Source organism: Eurytemora carolleeae, unplaced genomic scaffold, assembly GCF_000591075.1.
Source record: "Eurytemora carolleeae unplaced genomic scaffold, Eaff_2.0 scaffold191, whole genome shotgun sequence".
Classification (NCBI taxonomy): domain Eukaryota; kingdom Metazoa; phylum Arthropoda; class Copepoda; order Calanoida; family Temoridae; genus Eurytemora; species Eurytemora carolleeae.
In genome coordinates this window covers 48912-59293 of record NW_019396105.1, presented here as the reverse complement: position 1 = coordinate 59293, position 10382 = coordinate 48912, and the positions used below count along the sequence as shown (strand labels likewise).

General features: G+C 34.0%; 2 protein-coding genes across 2 annotated transcripts; both read right to left on the bottom strand.

The window, feature by feature from the left end:
• Positions 1-21: 21 nt before the first annotated feature.
• Positions 22-8233, bottom strand: LOC111695049 (NAD-dependent protein deacetylase sirtuin-2). Its single transcript, XM_023464199.1, has 12 exons — positions 8183-8233; positions 7828-7882; positions 6216-6303; positions 5541-5683; positions 4815-4889; positions 4454-4602; positions 3764-3846; positions 2940-3008; positions 2283-2408; positions 1534-1599; positions 1262-1325; positions 22-613 (listed from the first exon to the last, which is right to left on the bottom strand). The coding sequence occupies exons 1-12, from the start codon at positions 8226-8228 to the stop codon at positions 498-500; spliced, it is 1080 nt and encodes a 359-aa protein (XP_023319967.1). The 5' UTR covers positions 8229-8233; the 3' UTR covers positions 22-497.
• Positions 8228-10148, bottom strand: LOC111695050 (zinc finger protein 12). Its single transcript, XM_023464200.1, has 3 exons — positions 9583-10148; positions 9311-9452; positions 8228-8658 (listed from the first exon to the last, which is right to left on the bottom strand). The coding sequence occupies exons 1-3, from the start codon at positions 10080-10082 to the stop codon at positions 8320-8322; spliced, it is 981 nt and encodes a 326-aa protein (XP_023319968.1). The 5' UTR covers positions 10083-10148; the 3' UTR covers positions 8228-8319.
• Between the last annotated feature and the right edge of the window lie 234 nt (positions 10149-10382).

Sequence of the window (10382 nt, the reverse complement as noted above, 5' to 3'; positions counted from 1 at the left end):
GGAAGTATTATAATTCAATAACTACAAAAAATGGTGCTTTCCAGAATAGACCTAGAATTAAATTAATTCTTATGAATTTTCTTTCCAACTGATGATTAGTTTTTCATAAATTTTTTTTCTAGAACCATGTAGTGGGAACTTTTAACTTCATGGCATGAGTTTAGATTTGGTTTCAGTGTATACTGTATACTGTATATGAAGGATTTAATAAACTAGAAAACGGTGTTCTTAAAACGTTTATCTTAAAAAGTTTAAAGACTTTTTTTTCAACATAAGAAGCGACATTTTTGAGTCAGCAATCCACCATCAGGAAAATTCTCAAGTTCTTTTTTATCATTCGATGACATTTGCTTTGGAAAGAATTAACAATAATATCTTCAACGAAAATTTATTTTGAAGATAAAATTTTATAGAGTTATTAAAAACATCTTCATAAATATATGATAAAACATCTTAAATTTTTTTAGCACCAAATTGTATTTTTAACTACATAATTTCTATTTTTTCTCTGATTTGAAAAGTTTTTGAAGATCTGAATTCCATCCTAACTTCTCAGATAGAGTTTTGCAACCTGTATCCGTATCCGTCCCAACATGCACGTCTCTATAGTTACCTTAATAGATATATTCAACGTAACATGATACAGGATTACCCCCAAAAAAATGAGACTTTAAAAACAATCTTAAATCTAACGAGCTGAAAATTTTTTATTATGTTCTGATTTAGATCTAGCCTTTTAATGAATAACTTGATGATTTGGCAAAGAAAGAAAAAGGTTCCCAGCTACATGAAACCTTAAATCAAGAATGAAGACCAAAATACTCGTACAGTCGTCTCAGTATCATTGTTTATGGTAATTAAAAAGTAGTAACACTTCTGTGAAGAAATAATCTGTTAAAATAACACCCGTCATTTAGCTGTTACATTTTTTAAATAATTTGAATCCCCTTTTAAATACATTTAAATTTTTCCTGACCGTCATGGAAAATATGTTAAATTTAGTATTATCATCACTTAACAGTGTCTTTTTTTCTCCCTTGATCCATTTGCGACTATTTAGATAATTTAAATTTAATTTTTTAACTTTTTTCAAATACTGTTAACAATTTGTTCGGGTCTTTTTTACTTTTTCCATTTTCTGCGTTTTTCTAGCTGGTAACTTTTCTTCAATAAGGAACATATATAAGGAAATGGAATCTGAAAGAGACACCAATGCAAGGGGGGCCGGGGGGGGGGGGGGGGGTTAAATTCTATTATATACCTGGAGAATCGTACTGCAATCCTTTCTTTTCTAGTATACTTGATAAATCTGTTGCAATGCCGACCTTTTCAATAATATAATATAAATTAAAAAGACAGTTTTTAAACAGAGTGTTCCAAGACAACTTTTCAGTATTCAAACTTCTCAACGTTCAGTGCTGGCAAGAAACTATTTATTAAATTATGATTTTTCTCAATAACGGAATATGTCTGTAAAAACAGTATTTTTCAATAATACTTTCAGATTTCGGGGAATTTTTTTTTTAAAAATACCTTTTCCTTATTGATTAGAAGTCTGGGACATGTATTCTTAACACAGTCAATCAACCCACAGAACGGCTGAGAACAATTATTGTTCAGAATTATTAACACTAAATATTTAATAATACAAAGGTAGGTTGAAAATAAAAGCTTCTACCGAGTTTCGGGCAAATCGGTCAAAGGGTTCCTTTGACCGATACAGACAAACAGAGAGTATTACTTTACATATATAGATGTACATGGCAGAAGGGCGGGGGTATAGAGTTATAAAAATAGTTCAAATCCAAATCGAGGTAAAAACTACGTGTTACAAAGCTTTTTTATTAGAAACTTCATCTCGAGCGTTATATTTTATATTCCAAATAGCATTTTTAAAATTGTGCGGTGTTAAATGCAAAACTCTTTTTTTTTATATTATTTTTATATATTAAAAAAAATTCAATTTTTTGTTTAATTCTATAAGGGAAAAAATGTTTTTAGGAACATTCTTGAAACTAAATGTTATCCCCAACTTATGTGAACTAACCTGAACCCTGAAATGACTTATACTTAACCTGAACCCTGAATTGACTTTAACTGTCCTAAACTGACTTGAACTAACCTTAATTGACTTGAACTAGCCTAAACTGACTTGAACTAGTCTAAACTGACTTGAACTAACCTAGACTGACTTGAACCAACCTAGAGTGACTTGAACTAACCTAGACTGACTTGAACTAACCTAGACTGACTTGAACCAACCTAAAGTGACTTGAACTAACCTGAACCAGTAAACTGGTTCCAAGGATAATGAGAAGATCACAAATCTTGAAATCTTGCTCCAAACATGTAAAATATTTTTCAGGTAAATCTTCACCAAACAGCAGGACATCAGGTTTAACTAATCCCTGGAAAAAATAAACTTTTTTCCTTTATCATTAAAAAATTGTAAATCCAGCCATAAACATCTGAACAAAATCTTTTACATTTTGTTGACGTAATTTTGATCCGAAGTTATGTTATTCTAAACATTAACACGTTTTTAAATTGACTGTAAGCGAAATTCCAAGTGACCCTCCATGTAAAGATAGCAGTTGCCCAATTCACAACAGTACCCTTGAAACCTTTATCTCACCAATAATGTGGAAGATAGTGTGGTTTTTAAGGTTCAGAAGTGTTTCATTATGATAATACGTATGTTTTCCGGCAGTAGAAATGCGCAAGTCACTTTTGTATAAACATGTATATCTAATTCATACTTGATTAGAAAAAGCTTTTAAGGGTATCGTTGTGAATCAGGTATTGCCATCTTTGCATGGAGGGTCGATTGAAATTGCGCTTACAGTCCCTTTAACGCGTATATAGAAAAGAACAAGTAAAGGTTATTTATACTTCAATCTTCATAAAACATTAATTACATTAATCTAATTTCCTTCTACCTGGCATTCATTACATTTAGGAAGCGTATCAGACAATATTCGTTCTTTAGTCCATCCTCTACTATGCTCCTGAAGCAGTATCAATTAATTCTTTATTTCCCCTCAAAACCAATAAAAACCCCCAGAAATGTTTTTTATGCTTTGAGGAAAAAGATAAAATCGGAAATCAAAGGGAAAGTTTTTTCATCCATTATGATATTTTGTACTCAACATTCATTTATTATTCTTTAGAAAATATTTTACCCCGCAATTCAGGAAATATAAACACCCTAAAAGATGTGTTCTTATATCTAACAACTAATTTTTTAAACACCCTGACAAAATTGGGTTAGAGGGAAAGAATTATTGTTAGGAAACTGATTCAAATGTTCTTTCTGCTCCACTTACCCATGATTCCCCCCAACAGCTTGGTCCCGAAGGACAGTGGTGTAACTTAACATCCCACTCTGCGCAATTTCCGTGAAAAAAATCGCGCATTTTCGTCTCAAAAGACGGTTAAATTGTGAACAACTGCTTTAAGGAGGTTAAGAGAATTTTACTTAAAGGAAACCCTCGACCAAAAAAATATTTTTTTTAAAGTTTCAATATAGCTAAATAATATGACACTTTTTAACCCACCCATGACACAACGAAATGGAAAGACGACATTAAGGCAGTTATATGTTTTTTTTATGTTGAAATAAAACTTAAAGTTTTCCAGAAACTTAAAAAGAAAAATATTATATTAAATGGGCCTGTATACGCTTTTATTCTAGGTATTTAAATTTGTAACTTATTTCCAACCGTCGTCTTCCCATTCCACAGTTGCATGAGTCTCTCAATACCTTGCTGCATTGTAAGCAATGAGAAGTATTTATAGAACCGTGAGACTCCACAAGCTTATCTTTTCCCAATCCAGCTTCTAGCTCTACACTTCGTCAAAAAATATTAGCATTGGAGTGAGTACAGCGATTGCCAGAAAACAGTGGAATAATTCTCGTCTTAGTTCTTTAATTGTATTTTGTACACTTACCTGGGATTGTGTAATTGATATATAAAGTATAAATATATAAATTGCAAATATTTTTCAGTTAAAATTTTTGTGCTGTGAATCTCGGGATTAAGCAATTAATCTTTATCTTGTGCAGAACCCCGAGGTTGTTATACCCTGGAGGAACAACTTTAATTGAGGGATCAAGCATTCATCCTCAGTTTTATAAGGACCCACATTGGATATCGAGATCTAGCGTTCAAGATTAACGTGACTTTGAGTACAATTTTATCGAAGAATAAAATTAGTTACAAATTAATTAATTCACATTGACATTTCCAATAGAGAGAGAAGTAAGACGACAATCATGTCATTGTTTCCTGATTACTACTGTATTTATTTAAAAATTATATCACTGTAAAAAGATAAATTTGAAATACAGATCTAATGAGATAAAAATCTCCAATTTGAAAAACAATTCAAATAAATAACAAACTGCATGAAAATAGTAAAAAAAAAGAAGATATTTTCGATAATGTACTACCTAATGAGTCTACGTTCTGTGTATACACCCTTAGTAGTAATCCCTTCTTCTCCAGTAGTGCAATAAAGTAGTGGGTTAAGGTTGGATTATGATCCAGGTATAGCTCTTTAATCAAATCAAACATTGGCTTAGGATTCTCGGAGAAATATCTATAAAAATTGGTATTCATCCAAAAAAATATTTGCAATGATAATTGTCTAGGGCTACAAATAAAATGTGCAAGGGATTTAGGAAGGTATTGTAACACTTCATAGCTATCCGGTCTTCCGGAATTAGAATGGGCTTTATTTCGAAGATTTGGATGTCATAAAAAACATATGAAGAAAGACAAACAATCTTATAATTCTTAAAGAAAATTTACCTGATATCAAGTCCTGCAGGCGAGTTAGAAGAATCAGAGTTGGCTATTTTGCTGTATAGCCCAGTTCCTGGCGTCCTAAATACATAACAAACTTAATTGATTATTTTTTCGTTCCTTCCTTATCATTGATAATCCCCCCTTAATACTTATAAACCACAGATACTGAACAAGCTCAGGTTAAAGTTTCATAAAACCTTATCCGGCTCAAGCTTAGTTCCCTCAAATCTAATCCGGTTAAATCATTTTCCCTGAAATCCGATCCGGCTTTACCATAGTCCCCTAAAAGTGACTAAAACTTAATCCAGATCAAGTATTTTCCCTAAAATCTAATACGGCTCAAATTTGTTCCCGAAATCTAATCCGGCTCAAGTACAGTCGAATAAATCTGATTCGGCCTAGTTCCCTAAAACCTTATCCGGCTCAAGCATAGTCCCCTAAAATCTAATCCGGCTCAAGTTTATTCCCTAAAATCTAATCCGACTCAGGTATAGTCAACTAAAATTTGATCCGGCTCAAGCATAGTTCCCTACACTCTAATCTGGCTGGGCTCAAGTGTGTTCCTTAAAATCTAATCCGACTCAGGTATAGTCAACTAAAATTTGATCCGGCTCAAGCATAGTTCCCTACACTCTAATCCGGCTGGGCTCAAGTGTGTTCCTTAAAATCTAATCCGGCTCAGGTATAGTCAGTGTCACCTAAAATCTGACCCGGCTCAAATATAAATACCTAAAATCCGGAATCCCTGCTCCTGTAGAAATTCCGGCTCCGACCAGCACAATAATATTATTTGCTCGACCCTGCTTTATGTACTCAACAACCCCCTCCAGGTTCAGTTCGTCGAGAACATGAGGATTCAGTTGCTCAACCACCTGTTTAAATTTAACATTATTTGATGGAGTGTTCGCGAAAAATGAAAGGGGATATAAATTACTTTTTTTCTGTTGCTTATATAAGGAGAAAATGGTGTCTTATACCCAAGTGAGTAGCGTCCACATGCAATCGATATCGAATTCAATTCCGTATCAGCCTTTACCCCCTTTCAGTTTTCCCTTCAAAACTATCTTCATCTAAGACTTAAACAACCTCTTCCCCTCTTTGGTTCAATCATTACGATGGGTCCGACTTCATTGTTTCAGAGGATAATTGTCCTTTAATGAATGATCGATGTAAGACTGTGTAGCGGAGTATATTTCCTCTCCCCTCCCATGTCTCTGAAAATCATTTTTCCTCAAATGTTTAGCATGTTTTACTTATTTATTTTTATTTTTTAGGGGGAAATAACTGAACGTTGGGGAGGAAAATATCAAGAGATGCAAAAAAACAATGAACGATGAACAATTCTTCGTTTTTCCCTCATTCATCAAAAATTATTTATACAACCCTGAGTCTGTGTATACACACCTTTACTGATAATTGGTTATTTGCGTATTTTCTTCTGATCTGATCTAATGAAAACCCATCTGGTCTATCCTCTCCGCCATCCTCATCACTAAACAATTATTTACTTTTAAACATGATATACAGGGATTTTATTTTCTTAAAGTGTCCCTAGAGACAGTTAAGGTACAATGCGTAAATTAGAGGACGCGGTAAAGTATTAAAGGAACTATCCTTGTAATTTTAAGTGACCATCCATGAAACAGATGGTGTTAGGTCCAATGCACCGTAGGTCGGATTGGGCATATTAAAAACAGCATATTAGTGCATCTGACCTACTTTGGACACGTTAGTAGGTTTGATGGGCCTTTTTCGTAGGTCGGATAGGCATTTTTAGTAGGTCGGATGGGCATTTTTCGTAGGTCGGATGGACATTTTTGTAGGTCGGATGGGCACTTTTCTTGGTCGGATGGGCATTTTTCTTGGTCGGATGGGCATTTTTCTTGGTCGGATGGGCATTTTTCGTAGGTCGGATGGGCATTTTTCAGGTCTATCCGACCTATACGAAAAATGCCCATCCGACCTACAAAAAGTGCCCATCCGACCTACGAAAAGTGCCCATCCGACCTACGAAAAATGCCCCCATCCGACCTACAAATGTGCCCATCTGACCTAAAAAATTGAGTGGCCGTCCGACAGCTACAATTGATAATATTTCTACCCTTATACTGCACGCAGGCATGACAAAAGCTGCTGAATAGGTCGGATGGGCAAGAAGATATGCCCATCCGACCTACAGCTGTCGTAAGTAAGATGTTGCAGTAGGTCGGATGGGCAGTATAGCGGATGGGCAATAGGACGTATGGGCAGTAGAGCGGATCACATTCAACAATATAAATGGAAGGTAACTTAAAATTACGCATAAAGCCAAAAAAGCTGGGCCTAGATTTTTGTTGTTGGAAGAAAACGTGCTTTTATGCATTTTGCATCCGGTGCAAATTTAAATGCATCACGGTCACACAGAGAAAGTTTTGGTTTAAGAAAATATAAATTTAAAAGTTACTACTTAAGCTTAAAATGAAAGTTTAAATGATTAAAATGTCAATTAATGTGGTTAATACAAGATCAAAGAATTCTAATCCTCCTTCCTTGGAATAAATACATTAAAATTAAATATGAAATATATAATTTTAAAATGAGGAAAAAACTGTCAAGGATATACGTACAATTTCTGTAAAACCCGTATAATATTTACAGGGTGGGGTGAAAATAAAATTAATAACATTCTTTTGTGCTTTGTCGATTGTCGTTGTAATTCTTTTAAACGAGGGGCATTCCCAATTCATACCGTTTAATCCTTTATTTGATAAATAATCTGGAAGATATCATTGTTTTTTATAGCTTTAAAAAGTTTTGAATTCTGACAATTTTCTCCATTGTTTCTGAAGCAGGAATGCGCAATGTCACTTTTTAAAAAAGCCACAATTTAAGATTAAGGATCGGACATAGCTTTAAAAGGTTTAACGTTGTGAATCTGACAAGCCTCTCTATAAATTGAAATTACGTCTACAATCATATTAAAAAAATTGTCCTTTTGACTTAAAGAAAACGTAAATTGTAAAAAAGAAGAAATAACCTTGAACTTCCGGATATTTTTTCTTCCTCGTCGCTAGAACTCGTGTTTTCCTCCTCTAATAAAATAACTTTTCTGTTTTTGAAAAAATGTGATAAAATATTATTCTAAAATGAACACTTTAATTTCCAATTTTTTCTTTTTACCGGACACAAATATTCAATAATGGATTTCTGATGAAACAAAACTTTAAAATGAACAATATTACAAAAATTGCAAAACTTTTAGAATAAAATGTTTGTGCTTAGTACAGAAAGTATGTAACTTACTTTTACTAAACTATAAAGTAACAATATAGTGATTTTTTAATTTTTCATTACTTTTAGTTTTCTGGTTTAACATTTAATGCATTGCATACCTTTATTTTGCTGAGCATTTTTATCAAATGGATTTAGTTTTTCCATTTTTCTGAAAAATTTGGTTCATTGGATCTGATAACAATTATTTAACAAGTATCACATTTTTTTATAGATGTAAATTTAATCTACTGATAATTTAATGTATTCGTTGGGAGACGACATTTTCGTTCATTACGATTATATCATTTCCTATCTCGCAAGTAAAAGCATTTATTTCAAGCGAAGATACTGGTTCAACTATGATAGGTGTAGACAAAGAAACTTCAGAAGAAGCATTAACAGAAGATACAACTGAAGAGGTAGCACTGGCAGGAGATACAACCACAGAAGTAACATTTAGGGGAGATACAGCCACAGAAGTAGCATTAACGGGAGATACAACCACAGAAGTAGCAGTTGAATGAGTAGTAGGAAAGGTGGAGGTTATATCCTCGTATAAATGGACAAGCAAGCTTCCTTTCTCCGGTCCTCTCTCCTAAAAGCGTTTAAATTTCAAAGAGCTGAGCTACATGCCCGATTAACAGCGGTATTCCGTCAACCGGTACCATTGCAGCAGAGAAAGGGAAGGAAATTAACCGAATTTATCTGTTTGAAGTTTGAAGTTCACTGGAAAATAGAAATCATGTCTACAGTCCCTTTAAAAGCTATCAATCTATTTTTAAAAAATTATTAATTATGAGAGTTCAACTGTTTCAGGGATTTTTACCCAAGGAACTGTTTTTATCATGATATTGAAAACAATCTTGCTTTGAGTTCCTAGATTAAAGAAAGTTTGACTTAGTAACCTTGTTTTTGTTAGGAAAGAATCACAGCAACTTTGCCCCGATTTAAAACCGCTCAGAACTTAATCACATTTTAAAATCTGTGCTGTGTTTAAGTAGAGTATCGTGAAGAACAGATTTATACATAAGGAATCATAAGGAAAATCCCCCCCCAGACCCCACCCCTTTTTGAATCAATCTTTTCCTAAAAGTTATGTAACTTAACTGATTTTTTTTCGCTGAATTTGGAAAAAGGAAAAGTAAATTCATTTCTATGTTAAAAGTAATAAAAAACGTAGAAAACTGCTGCTGTACAAAGATTAATTTTTAATGGTATTAGAACTAAGCTGTAACTAGAAAGCTAACCTTGAATGACTGAGTAAGATGGGTTTGATTCTTTAAGGTGTAATAGTTTACAGGATGGAGACATTTATTTCTTGAGCATTTTCTCTCCTCATCCTCTTCCTCTTTAGTCTGGATACAAGAGGAACAATCTTGACACGATATCCTGAGTAGCGAATTTGAAATTAACATTTTAATTTTTCTTGTAATCTATCCCCCCCACCCCCCTCATTCTTTATAAATCATTTCCCCTCGAGGAGGGAAAATATTTAGCAATTGCAATAATTTCAGCTTACTTCGTGCAACCGATACAGACTCCACAGCTGACTTTCCTTCCAGACTTGACATAGAGACCTTGATCAAGCATACACCTTGACTTCAAACCAACCACGTCCATGTCCTGGTAGGCCTTCACCCTCACCAGCTCCTCGGCCTGGAAATCAGGCAGTTTACCGCAAACACTGTCCCACAGATAATGTTCATTATACATTAATTTATTCTTAAATACTTTCGCGCATTTTAGACAATAGTTCCTCAATCCGCGGCAACTGTTAATGTGTCTTGTCAAGTCTTTCTCTCGGGAAAATTTAAATTTACACTGATCACATTGATAAGGTTTCTCCTCGGAATGAGTTCTAAAATGTAGCTTCAGCTGGTAGGAATCTCTGGCTTTAAATGTGCATACATCACAACTCTTACTCTTTAATTTTATTTTGAAATGAGAACTCTTCTTGTGTCTTGATAAGTTAGATTTCAGAGAGAAAGATTTATCACATATATCACATGAGTGCTGCATTATTAACCTTACTTTCTCGCGTTCTCCAAATTCAGATAACCCTGAAATAAAATCTTAAATTTAACTAGACGGTTTGTTATTAGGTATTTAAAAGGAATCTACGTTTTTCCTATCAAAGTATGGCCAATTAAATAAATAGGGGGTCTGTCCTTTTTAGGGTTAGGTAAAGGCTAAGACAATTTCTGGGCCGAGCGCTACGCCTAGGACAGGTTAAGGGGCCGAGCGCCGCGGCTAGAACAGGCTAAGGGCCCCTAAGAATATGAGGTATATTTCTAGAGAACGATTTTTGTTGTTTAAAGT

Bases quoted from the DNA above. Each gene is read 5' to 3' on its own strand.
- LOC111695049 (XM_023464199.1), bottom strand. From the start codon at position 8,228: ATGGAAAAACTAAATCCATTTGATAAAAATGCTCAGCAAAATAAAG. The intron at 2,409-2,939 runs GTAGAAGGAAAT...TATTTTTTCCAG, and splicing joins CTAAATGTAATGAATGCCAG to GGATTAGTTAAACCTGATGT. The intron at 1,326-1,533 runs GTATTTTTAAAA...ATTATTGAAAAG, and splicing joins TTCTAATCAATAAGGAAAAG to GTCGGCATTGCAACAGATTT.
- LOC111695050 (XM_023464200.1), bottom strand. From the start codon at position 10,082: ATGCAGCACTCATGTGATATATGTGATAAATCTTTCTCTCTGAAATCT. The intron at 9,453-9,582 runs GTAAGCTGAAAT...TTCGCTACTCAG, and splicing joins GTCTGTATCGGTTGCACGAA to GATATCGTGTCAAGATTGTT. The intron at 8,659-9,310 runs GTTAGCTTTCTA...AAACGCTTTTAG, and splicing joins ATCTTACTCAGTCATTCAAG to GAGAGAGGACCGGAGAAAGG.